The sequence below is a fragment of the Stegodyphus dumicola genome, chromosome 4 (assembly GCF_044657685.1).
Source record: "Stegodyphus dumicola isolate Sdum_Otavi_A_Nest chromosome 4, ASM4465768v1".
Taxonomy (NCBI): Eukaryota; Metazoa; Arthropoda; class Arachnida; order Araneae; family Eresidae; genus Stegodyphus; species Stegodyphus dumicola.
Genome location: NC_140771.1, coordinates 218,732,470 through 218,746,298, shown reverse-complemented (window position 1 = coordinate 218,746,298; position 13,829 = coordinate 218,732,470). Strand labels below are relative to the sequence as shown.

At 30.4% G+C, this 13,829-nt stretch overlaps 1 protein-coding gene across 2 annotated transcripts in view; it reads right to left on the bottom strand.

The window, feature by feature from the left end:
* LOC118181641 (zinc finger FYVE domain-containing protein 21-like) overlaps positions 1-13,602 on the bottom strand; it is a 55,650-nt gene extending 42,048 nt beyond the window's left edge. The window contains exons 1-2 of one of the 2 annotated variants that reach the window (XM_085816000.1): positions 12,939-13,204; positions 1,011-1,061 (exon numbers count right to left, since the gene is read on the bottom strand). In XM_085816000.1, the coding sequence (XP_085672126.1) occupies positions 1,011-1,061; positions 12,939-13,073 (186 nt within the window). In that variant the 5' untranslated portion in view covers positions 13,074-13,204. Of the gene's footprint in view, positions 1-1,010; positions 1,062-12,938 lie in introns of both variants that reach the window. The other variant, XM_085816001.1, reaches the window with a different exon arrangement.
* Positions 13,603-13,829: the final 227 nt, after the last annotated feature.

The window sequence follows — 13,829 nt, the reverse complement described above, 5'->3', positions numbered from 1 at the left end:
GGCCTCACCGATGCGCCAACAGCGAGGTGAAAGAGGAGTATGACAGAGACTTTCTTCTGCTATCCCACGCGAAGGTGGTGAGATGTCTGTCTGCATGTGAAGGTGTAGAATAAGGAACTGTAGTTTTCCATGCGAAGGTGGTAAATTGAACTGTTTAATACATCAGCAAGTGCGAGCAGGCACTAATCCATTATGTGATAAGACTGGAAAAATTATACAGAATCCTGTTTGTATCAAACAGCACTTGTATTTAATCTAATTTGTACCTTTTCTGATTATCTTTATTAAATGTTCTGTGGTGTGGAAAACAACGTTGGAATTGTTATTTAGCATCTTCAACTCCCCCACTACACTTATATACTATTATCACCAATAAATTGCCACAATTTGTTGATTTTTTATAGAAGAAAAGGGATGAGGTACACGATGCATTAGAATTGCAGTGCATAATAATATTTATTGCATGTACACTTATCCTACCTTAACTATGTATTTAACCTGAAAATGCAAGCTTTCTTGCCTCTTTTTTTTCGGGGGGGGGGGGGCATGGATAACTTCGTAATAATCGTTTTACAAACAGATTCAAAGCAATTACTCCTTTTAGTAATTTTGCAACAAAATATTGTATTTCTCCAGAAATTTTACTGCAATTTCGTCTACTGCAAGCAAATCTTACAAGAGTGCATATTTTAAAACTAATTTTATGACAAAAAAATAACACAATCTTCCTTAAAGAACTGTTTGAAGTTGTAATGAAACAAAATGAACTCATAAAAGAATGGCAATATAGTTTATTAAATCTGAAGAATTAATATGCACATGGCTTACAGACATTGGCACATTCTGAAAATTTGATGACTTCTAACAAGTTATGTAAATACATAGGCACAGAACATGCATTATGCTATTTTATCTGTTATTAATGTATTCAGATTGTTTCCAAGATAAAGCAGAAGAATTACTAGAGAAAAAATTATTTTAATATTTTAAAAAAACATAGTGTAACATACCCGTCGTGTGAGAAAATCAAATTTTGCTTGGCATTTGGCACAAGTTGGAGACTGAAAACAGAATAAATATTTTAACTCAAAACTGCTTAAAATCTTAATCTAGAAAGCAAAATATAAAAAATAAATAAATAAATAAAACATAAAATAAAATTCAATTAAATTTATATCAAATGTATAGAAATTTATTTTTAAATTTTAGTAAGTGTAATATCGATGAAAAGTTTTCCTTTTAAACATACTTGACTTGAATTAATTCCACAGTAAAATCTCTGTTTATGACAAGCAACATATTCATTTTTATCAAAAAAGTATTGTGAATAAACTAACTTCAGTAGATAAATTAGAAGAAAAGATCTCTAAAATAGATTGATGACAATTTTCCTTATAAAGCATGTCCCTGTAGAAGATTTACTAATTGCACAACCACAGAAGTGGCTTTGAAAATGGACTGTCCGTTGTTACTGTTAAACAGTGGACTGTAACTCATTAACTAATTACATTCTATCATTTTATTTTCTTATCTGTGGAAGACATTAGCATCCAAACACACACATACACTGCAAGAAGAAGCAAACATTCCTTTTTACAGAAGTGATTTTGAAGGGATTTAACACCCTCCCTCAAACTGAAATTACAAAATTTCTAGAAACTATACGAAAACATTCATTCTTAAAACAAAATTAATATACTTGATTACTATATACAAACAAACAACATGAGTTAATATGGCATTACAATGCTAGAAACAAATATGTTTTTCTTTTACAAATGCAAAAACGGAAGTTCAGTTTTCTATCGGAAAGCACTGCGATCTTTGTAATCACCTTTTTTAATTCCCCTGATTTGCTTGCTTTGATTTTAAAAGTTCTTACTTTGTTATCAGATACATGACAGACTTAAACAAAATGCCCTAAAATCCATTTACAAATTGGTAGGTAGTATTTGTCCTTTTCATTTGAGCTTAATGGATAAATGTTATTGTTCTTCTTCCTATTTCTTACCTAAATACTAATCATTCATTTGGATTTGCTTGGAATGGAGATGAAATGGATCTTCAACCTCAATGTGTTGTTTGCGGTAAACTATTATCCAATTAAAGTATGAAACTGTCGTTTCTTAAAAGACATCTTGAATCTAAGCATGCCAATTTAAAGGATAAATCTGAAGAATAGGTTGATCTTTACATTATGGTAACTTGGCGATTTTTTGGCGAAAATTTGGCAACCAACTCTCCTACAGCAACCCTCTATTTTTTTTTCCCCGCCGCCATTTTGTCTTCACAAAGTAAAGACATGTTTCTTTTCTTTTTATCTACTGAACACTTCTTCCAACAATCTACTAGCCGAATTACACTTATGCTAGAAATTTTATCAAACAAAACTGCTTAATCATGACAAATATTCACTGCCAAATTGGGAAAAAGTGCACAATACCATACTCCTTATGCGTTTTTCAAAATAACACATACACATAAACCATGTACACGCCGATTTATTTTTACTTAAAAAAACATCCCAGAATTGCACAAAAATGGCATTGCGCACTCTCTTCACTATATCCATGTACTCTTTTCTCATAAATTAGAAAAATTTCACGAAAATACATGACAATTTTCTCAATCTTTAAACCCGGTAAAAAGAACATATATGAAATTACCTGATCGCGAAAAAGTATTTACCCTTTACAAACATGAACATTTCCACATATAAAATAAATAAAATATCCAAAAACTTTTACCTCTAAATCATCTATTACATTATACACGTCACCAACGAATTCATACCGCAAGCATTACAAATACTTAGTATCAAATATTTAAATTATTTCCATGTACGTTTATTTCAACTTAAACGTATACCAAATTCATACAAACATAAAATTCACAAAATAACTATCATTTAATTAAAATATCACTAAACCATGTACACGTCGACTTATTTTTACTTAAAAAACATCCCAGAATTGCACAAAAATGGCATTGCGCACACTCTTCACTATATCCATGTACACTGCTTTTTTCTCATAAATTAGAAAAATTTCACGAAAATACATGACAATTTTCTCAATCTTTAAACCCGGTAAAAAGAACGTATATGAAATTACCTGATCGTGAAAAAGTATTTACCCTTTACAAATATGAACATTTCAACATATAAAATAAATAAAATATCCAAAAACTTTTACCTCTAAATCATCTATTACATTATACACGTCACCAACGAATGCATACCGCAAGCATTACAAATACTTAGTATCAAATATTTAAATTATTTCCATGCATGTTTATTTCAGCTTAAACGTATACCAAATTCCTACAAACATAAAATTCACAAAATAACTATCATTTAATTAAAATATCACTAAACCATGTACACGTCGACTTATTTTTACTTAAAAAAACATCCCAGAATTGCACAAAAATGGCATTGCGCACACTCTTCACTATATCCATGTACACTGCTTTTTTCTCATAAATTAGAAAAATTTCATGAAAATACATGACAATTTTCTCAATCTTTAAACCCGGTAAAAAGAACATATATGAAATTACCTGATCGCGAAAAAGTATTTACCCTTTCCAAATATGAACATTTCCACATATAAAATAAATAAAATATCCAAAAACTTTTACCTCTAAATCATCTATTATATTATAAATGTCACCAACGAATTCATACCGCAACCATTACAAATACTTAGTGTCAGATATTTAAATTATTTCCATGCATGTTTATTTCAGCTTAAACGTATACCAAATTCCTACAAACATAAAATTCACAAAATAACTATCATTTAATTAAAATATCACTAAACCATGTACACGTCGACTTATTTTTACTTAAAAAAACATCCCAGAATTGCACAAAAATGGCATTGCGCACACTCTTCACTATATCCATGTACACTGCTTTTTTCTCATAAATTAGAAAAATTTCATGAAAATACATGACAATTTTCTCAATCTTTAAACCCGGTAAAAAGAACATATATGAAATTACCTGATCGCGAAAAAGTATTTACCCTTTCCAAATATGAACATTTCCACATATAAAATAAATAAAATATCCAAAAACTTTTACCTCTAAATCATCTATTATATTATAAATGTCACCAACGAATTCATACCGCAACCATTACAAATACTTAGTGTCAGATATTTAAATTATTTCCATGCATGTTTATTTCAGCTTAAACGTATACCAAATTCCTACAAACATAAAATTCACAAAATAACTATCATTTAATTAAAATATCACTAAACCATGTACACGTCGACTTATTTTTACTTAAAAAAACATCCCAGAATTGCACAAAAATGGCATTGCGCACACTCTTCACTATATCCATGTACACTGCTTTTTTCTCATAAATTAGAAAAATTTCATGAAAATACATGACAATTTTCTCAATCTTTAAACCCGGTAAAAAGAACATATATGAAATTACCTGATCGCGAAAAAGTATTTACCCTTTCCAAATATGAACATTTCCACATATAAAATAAATAAAATATCCAAAAACTTTTACCTCTAAATCATCTATTACATTATACACGTCACCAACGAATTCATACCGCAAGCATTACAAATACTTAGTATCAAATATTTAAATTATTTCCATGCATGTTTATTTCAGCTTAAACGTATACCAAATTCCTACAAACATAAAATTCACAAAATAACTATCATTTAATTAAAATATCACTAAACCATGTACACGTCGACTTATTTTTACTTAAAAAAACATCCCAGAATTGCACAAAAATGGCATTGCGCACACTCTTCACTATATCCATGTACACTGCTTTTTTCTCATAAATTAGAAAAATTTCATGAAAATACATGACAATTTTCTCAATCTTTAAACCCGGTAAAAAGAACATATATGAAATTACCTGATCGCGAAAAAGTATTTACCCTTTACAAACATGAACATTTCCACATATAAAATAAATAAAATATCCAAAAACTTTTACCTCTAAATCATCTATTACATTATACACGTCACCAACGAATTCATACCGCAAGCATTACAAATACTTAGTATCAAATATTTAAATTATTTCCATGTACGTTTATTTCAACTTAAACGTATACCAAATTCATACAAACATAAAATTCACAAAATAACTATCATTTAATTAAAATATCACTAAACCATGTACACGTCGACTTATTTTTACTTAAAAAACATCCCAGAATTGCACAAAAATGGCATTGCGCACACTCTTCACTATATCCATGTACACTGCTTTTTTCTCATAAATTAGAAAAATTTCACGAAAATACATGACAATTTTCTCAATCTTTAAACCCGGTAAAAAGAACGTATATGAAATTACCTGATCGTGAAAAAGTATTTACCCTTTACAAATATGAACATTTCAACATATAAAATAAATAAAATATCCAAAAACTTTTACCTCTAAATCATCTATTACATTATACACGTCACCAACGAATTCATACCGCAAGCATTACAAATACTTAGTATCAAATATTTAAATTATTTCCATGCATGTTTATTTCAGCTTAAACGTATACCAAATTCCTACAAACATAAAATTCACAAAATAACTATCATTTAATTAAAATATCACTAAACCATGTACACGTCGACTTATTTTTACTTAAAAAAACATCCCAGAATTGCACAAAAATGGCATTGCGCACACTCTTCACTATATCCATGTACACTGCTTTTTTCTCATAAATTAGAAAAATTTCATGAAAATACATGACAATTTTCTCAATCTTTAAACCCGGTAAAAAGAACATATATGAAATTACCTGATCGCGAAAAAGTATTTACCCTTTCCAAATATGAACATTTCCACATATAAAATAAATAAAATATCCAAAAACTTTTACCTCTAAATCATCTATTATATTATAAATGTCACCAACGAATTCATACCGCAACCATTACAAATACTTAGTGTTAGATATTTAAATTATTTCCATGCATGTTTACTTCAACTAAAACGTATACCAAATTCCTACAAACATAAAATTCACAAAATAACTATCATTTCATTAAAATATAATTAAATTCAAAAACACTACTTAAAATATAAATGAGCACATACATTAAATTAATAAAAATTACCTTACAATCCTAATTACTTTAAACTAAATCATTGCTAATAACAATTTTCCCAATAATACCAAATTCCTTTCCACCTTACATTTAGAACAATGCATAAAAATAATAGGTACTTTTCCGTTTCGCCGGCGCAAATCTCGCCAAGCAGACTTTATTGGCGACAACATACAGTATACACGTAAAAAATATTTAAAAAATGTTAGTTCTAAGAATTCTTTTTAAAAAAGAAGGCATAAAAATTTTAATGTCGCTTAAAATTTTATAAAAAGCCAATAAATAAAGACAACAAATTTGTAAAAAGACATTAAGAATTTACTATGCTTTCATGGTTCAACATCCTGATTCGCCGGTTCATATCACGTGACCCCAAGCGATCTCATCTCACGTAAACTACTCTACAAAAATCTAATGCTCTTAGTAATTATCGACATTAATTTCAAGTTAAATCTTAATTTGGAACACAAGTTTAAATGCAAGAAATATTTCAATTCGTACGAATAGCTTACTCAGAAATTATGTAAAACTGCAGTGCTTTACTTCGCTAATGCATTCTCATTAGAATTGATGAATTTAACCCTTGACTTTACCTTTTCTATATTTTTTGGCTTCGGGTAAGTGCTGTGATTGCATCCTAATTAACTTAATTACCGAAAATTGCCTTAAACATAAAACTGAACTATCTGATAAAAATTATATGTAATGATATGCCATTATTGAAAGAAACAATCAATCTGATAAGAAAAAGCTGTGACTTGTTTTGAAAATGAGGCGTAAAAGGTTACCAGCGAGAATATTTCGTTTGGCATGGGTTGTACCATTATTGGCGACTTTATCGCTTGCGCCGGCAAAATGGAAAAGTACCAAATAATATCCTCAAATAATTAAAAATACTAACTTACCTAATCTTCTTCAGAATCTTGATTACGTGGCGGATACACTTTTCTAATTCATTCAATAAAATTATTGAAAGATTTTTTGTGCGAATTTTTCCTCCATACTTCCTCCGCTAAATAAAAAGCAAACTTCTCTTTATCACAATGCCTAAATACCCATTTCGAATTCACTTTAGTTAGGGCCATGGGATCCAAAAATTAAACAACACTGTTTCACACAACACAGAATAAAGCTAAATACAAAATTTCCACATTTTTTCCCGATTTCCCCCCTTTTCCGATTAAAGAACCGTAATTCGTCCATTAATATCACATGACATATCCCATGATCTCTCATTTCCCTCACACAAAATAACGCGTAATGGGAACTGAGTACTGCTCACATTATTACCAAAGTCCCAGGTAGTAACCTTTATCGCCTCCAAAATGTCACCAAACTACCAGTTACCATATTGTAAAGATCAACCGAAGAATATTTTCAGAGGAAACTATCAGAGTTCGAAACTAGTAGACAAGTAATGAAAGGTTTGAAAAGCAAAAAAGCTTTGGAAGCTAGTTACCTGGTAAGCCTAAGAATTGCTAAGACTGGGCAGGCTTACACTACTGGAGAAAAACCTTATAGTATTACCAGAGCTAAAGATATCATTTTAACATTATTCAATGACAAAATGGCTAATGAACTTAATAATATTCCGTTATCAAATGATCGATAAGTCGACAAATTCATGAAATTGAAGATTCCATAAAAGAGACACTTCTTCAAAAAATAAAACACAGTGGGTATTTTGCATTGCAATTGGAATAAAAGTAATATAAAGAACTTAGTTCAATTTAATAATTGAACTAAGTTCTTTATATTACTTTTATTATACATTTCAAACATTTCATACATTTCAAAGAAGATAAACGAATTGCTGACAAGTATTTATTTTGTGAATCTCTTCATGATAGAGCAACTGCATGTAAAATTTTCAAAGTAATTGACAATTTTATGTCTGAGAATGATATTCCTTGGAATAATTGCATTGCCGTATGCAGTGACGGAGCTCGGGCTTTAACAGCAAAACATCCCAGAGTTGATTTCTCAAGTAATGAAAGTCACACCTGAAACTAAATTTACTCACTGTTCCATACATCATGAAGCTTTAGTAGCCAAAACCGGAAAATCGCTTTAAATCAAGATGTGAAAATTATTAATTTTATTAAAAGCTAAGCTTTAAATTCAAGAATACTTAGGATTTTAGACCAAGAGATGGGCAGTGAGCATAAAATGCTTTTGTTACATTCCAAAGTAATTATTCCAGATGCAAACTTTTAAATCCTCTTTCTGAACTTCAATCAGAAATTCAAATTTTCCTCTGTGATTCGAATAATGTTTATTTAGTGAGTTATGGTTGGCACATTTAGCATATTTAACTGATATTTTTGGAGAGTTAAATAAACTAAATTTAAAAAAATTACTAAGCAATGAATCTTTATTCATTAATTACCTAATTACATTTTATGATTTTATTCTATATTTGTGGCATCCATGCATACCTAGCTTCTCAAAAAGTGATTTCACCCACCCAGTAGCAACAACAGCACCATCTCATTTCAAAGGATTTAACAATGGACTTCAAATGTTAATTTTTTTATGTCATGCTTCATAAAAAGGGAAAACAAGAATTTGTCTTCTGAAGTTCAGTGGAGTATTTAACATGTATTCATGTTTTTGAATGTCAATTAATCAGACACCAAAATCTTCAAATACATCATTGTAATTTTAATTATTTCACAAACAAAAATCAAGCAAAAAAAAAATGTCCTTGTTAATTATTAATCTGTGGGAAAATTTTTGCAAAACAAGAGAATTTGACAGTTGACTTTCAGAAACACCTAGTGCAAATCCATTGGTCTAATACAAGAAACATAGTTGTGATAACAATGTGTAGTTACGAAATTCGCATTCCTGTACAAGACAATTTGAGAGCATATCAGTAACTCATTGTATGATTTAAAAAAAAAAAAAAAAAAAACTACCTTTCTCTGCATGGAAACATCTTAGAAAGAATATCTTCACAGAAACTTTTTAAAACAATCCTTCCCCATGAATTTACAGTTCACAAACAAAAACAAAAAATATAAAGCAGTTATACAGTTTCGTCACTGAAAACTTAAGGTATAACATAAAATGCATGCATGTAATGATATTATTCACTTCACATGAAATTCAGTTTGAGTTCATATTTTTAAAAAAGACGGTACTTTTCCGTTTTGCTGGCACAGGCAATAAAGTCGCCAGTAATGGTACAATTGATGCCAAACAGAATATCCTCGCTGGTACCTTTTACGCCTCACTTCAAAATAAGTCACAGCCATTTCTTATCAGACTCATTGTTTCTTTCAATACAGGCATACAATTACACAGAATTTTTACAAGATAGTTAAATTTTATGGCTTAAGACCATTCGTGGTAATTAAGTGAATTAGAATGCAATCACACCGCTCACCCGAAAATATAGAAAAGGCAAAATCAAAGGTTAAATTTATCAATTCTAATGAGAATGCACTAGCAAAGTAAAGCACTGCGGTTTTACATAATTTCTAAGTAAGCCATTCGTACGAATTCAAATACTTCTTGCATTTAAACTTATATTCCAAATTAAGATTTAACTTGAAATTCATGTAGCTAATTACTGAGAGAATTAGATTTTTGTAGCGTAGTTTACGTGAGATGAGATCACTTGGGGTAACGTGATATGAACCGGCAAATTAGGACGATGAACCATGAGAGCATAGTTAATGTCTTTTTACAAATTTATGGTCTTTATTTATTGGCATTTTACAAAATTTTAAACCATATTAAAATATTTATGCCTTCAAAATAAAAAATCCTTAGAACTAACATTTTTTACGTGTATACTGTATGTCGTCGTCAACAAAGTCTGCTTGGTGAGATTCGCGGCGGCAAAACGGAAAAGTACCAAAAAGACAGTACTATTCCGTTTTGAGGAACGTAAAAAAATTGCAGCAAAAATGTATGTGCAAAAGCGCCCACTTAGTGCGCCAAAGTGCAGAATCACCCACTGCTTGACGTGTTTCTAAGAATTGCACATACGCGGTATCCATGTAAACATCAACCTATTGTCACTTAAAAAAAATTCCAGAATTGCAAAAAAATGGCTCTGTGCACACCCTTGACTTTATCTATGTACACATCGACCCATTTTCACTTAAAAAGTAAAAGAAAATTGACAAAAATCCAATTGTTTTTACCCTTGTAAAAAGCGGCAGACAAATAAGTGAGCGATTCTGCACCTTACCAAGAATTTTTTTCAAAAAAAGTCATCATTCATTATAGAAAATTATGTAACAACCAACGAGATAAAATTATGCTTTAGCGATATAGCCATGCAGGCATCCATTCAGTTATGTTTAGCAATTTTTATATAAATTATAATAATGATCTGAAATAGTTATTTACTCTTATGCTTCCATTCAATCATGTTTAGCCTTTTTTTATATAAATTATAATAATAAAAAAAGTATTATATGAAATTAACTTTTCATCTAAATTAAAACATCAATCTTGGATAGTTATTTACTATTATACAGTCAAAAGTCGTTAATTCGGACACCCATAATCCGGAATGATCTATAATCCGGACCTCAAAGCTACAAACTTTCTGCTCATGCGTTGGGTTGACACATGCGCATAGATGTTTACACGTGCGCGTAAGACCTTTACGGCTACAAATATGCATGTGCACACGCACATAATACATTTACGCATGGGTATTATTATTAGGTAAGCTAAAATTATCTAATTCAGTTAATGTTGCAGATTGCGTTGTTCCTTAATCTTCGAATTGGATCCGCCTTATTCTTTTTTGCAGACTATTAGAGCAATTTTATAAAAGTAAGCTTGAACTTTCGATTATGTCAAATAGAATTTCTGATATATATTTACTAATATGTAAAAAATCTACAAAGCGAAAGTATGTTTCGAAATCCGAAATCAAATAGAATTTCTGATGTATATTTACTAACATGTAAAGGATCTACGAAGCGAAAGTATGTTTCGAAATCCGAAATCTGTTTATCAATTTCACGCTTCAAGAGAAAATATTGTCACATGAAATGAAGCAACTTAAACAACTTACATTAAAAGAAATGTTTAATAAAGTAAACAAATAAATATTAAGCTTTTTTGTTTTGTAAATTTTGATACCCTTTAGATCATAATTGTTCTTTATTTCATAAATTATGGTTTCATATTTTTAATTTTGTAATTTCTGCATGCCATCTTACCATACTTATACTGATGATCTATAATACGGAATCGCCGAAGTCCCGACGAGTCCGGATTAATGACTTTTGACTGTACTTCCTTTCTTGCATTAGGGTTCTCGCAATTATTTTTGGCAGCACTGGCATCAACAATAGTTTGGCGATTTTCAACGGCCCTCAAAACCGAATAGTACCAAAAAGACTTAGCATAATCCAAACAGAAAAATGATCTTTTTATAATCACTTTTACTGCTGCAATGCTAAAACACTTTAATATAAAAACATATTTAATAATATACAGGATGAGAGTAAAAACTTTTCTTGATTAAAAAAAAATGGGGCACTTGCAGAAAATCCAATCGGCTATAAAAAATGGCAAAAATCCAAAAAATCTCATGGCGACTCAAAATCTAAAATTATATGCAAAATAGAAACAAATATGTTTTTCTTTTTGAAGATGACACCAAATTAATTCAGTCATATAAGAATCTGTACAGTGTCACACTATCTTATGAAGTCTTTTATACTACCATTTGATCAAATCCCACAATCACTCACTATTTTGTGTATGTACTTTAGTGATCAGATCTATGAAGTTATACCTATGATTAACTTTGAAATGTTTGAAATTAGCAGCTCTTATTCTTTCACTTTTATAAGCTTTACATGAACCTAAGTATTTTGTAGAACTTTCTTCATTGTTATCTTTTATCACTGCATTAGCATTGCCAATTTCCCATCTGGAACTTTTACCATAAACCATACAACCCATCTCCATGTCTCCATACAACCATTACTCCAGTTATTCTCCCTGGATGGATATTTGCACTTTGAGAAAACGTTCTAATCAGTTTGTGCAATGAGGTTGGCCCCTCGGATTTTTGTTTTGGAAGGGGCCCTGTTAAAAGACTGTGTGTACAAACTTCTCTTAAATAATTATTCCAGTCAATAACTTGTCACTTAACTCTAATGTCTCTTTTACTCACTGAATACTAATTAATTCACTATGGCAGCTGTAAATAAATCTTAGTGCAGTCGCAAATTAAATGGGCGAACACTCGAACCATCTTTCTTTCTGAATAGATATTCGGTTCTTACAAGTCTTTATTGCAACACCACTGAATCTGTGTTTTTAATAAAGTTCCATATCGTGGCCAATAACGCATTTTTTGGGATGACGGTAAGATTCCATACCTTTCAAAATAATTCTATTACCTCTTGTTCTGTAGTTAGTATATTCGGAATTTTAAATGCTGTTTAGAACGCAGAACTATAACAAGATTTAAAACAGTGACAGCTTTACTGTGAGAGGGAGTAAAAAAAAATTTTAAAGCATGGAAAATTAAAGGAAATAAACGTTATGGCATATTTTGGCACATCAGCTAAATAATAAAACATCATTTAATGTATCAAAAAGTGTGATAAAATCAATTATTTTTCAATTTATAAACAGTTCATTACATATCTCGTTCTATGCAACATATATTTTAGAAGTTAACATAAATTATCAGTTTAAATTTGAATAAATCTATGAACATATCAAATAATATAAGAATCACTCAAACCATATATATCATACAGCACACAAAATGAAATTCAGATGTAAAAAAAGTTTTCAACATTTATGAAAGCTTGTACATTTATCATACTTAATTACCTCTTCATCAGGTACCCAAAATGGTTCTCTCAGTTCGAAAGGACTCGTACGTTCGTCATCTAAACTAACAACTCTTAATCCACTACGGCTTCTAACAAGCCGTTTTTTATTATCTAAGCTCTCAGATATAGACATATTTCATATTTTAATCTATACAACATCCGTAACTCCCACACTATCCGACACTAGATTTACATCCAACACACCCCTCTGTTAGGTAAATAAACAAGCTTCGTGGCCTTGGCGGTTACGGTGCATATCAAACTCTATTAAAATTTGGGAAGAAACGGTATGGGCTACATTTAACATCCGTAAGATTTTGTTCTTATTCTGCTCAATTTAAAAGACGGCATAGACAATTTATGTTGCAAAGGTATTCGAAATATTGACAGAGGAAGCATTTTCGCAACTTGTCTCTCAAACGGGTAAGCACTTATAACTTAATAGAGCAAGATTAATTGGAAATTTACCTAGAAACCAAAAATAAGAAGAAAATTCGGGATCCTGTAAAATTAATTTAGTATGTTTATCAATGAGGAACTAAAATACACGAATATTACTTGGAGCAACGTTTTTTCGCAAATTACTACTCAAAAACATACAGATATTACAAATGTTACATATCTACACACATCTACAAAAATAAAATTTAAAAGGGCAAAGTTGAATAAACGAAGGTGCATATTGAATAAATAGATCATATACTAGCAGAAAATACAGAGACACACTGGTCAAAAAAGTACGATCAAACCAATTTCACAAAAATACACGCATCCGGAGGACGACCAAATAAAAGATCACAAGGTCATAGTCGAAGAACATCCGCGATGGGAAATAGTCGGTAGTCTGGCGGATAGCACTGTGATAGGCTAGTAAGAAGAGTGGTAACTT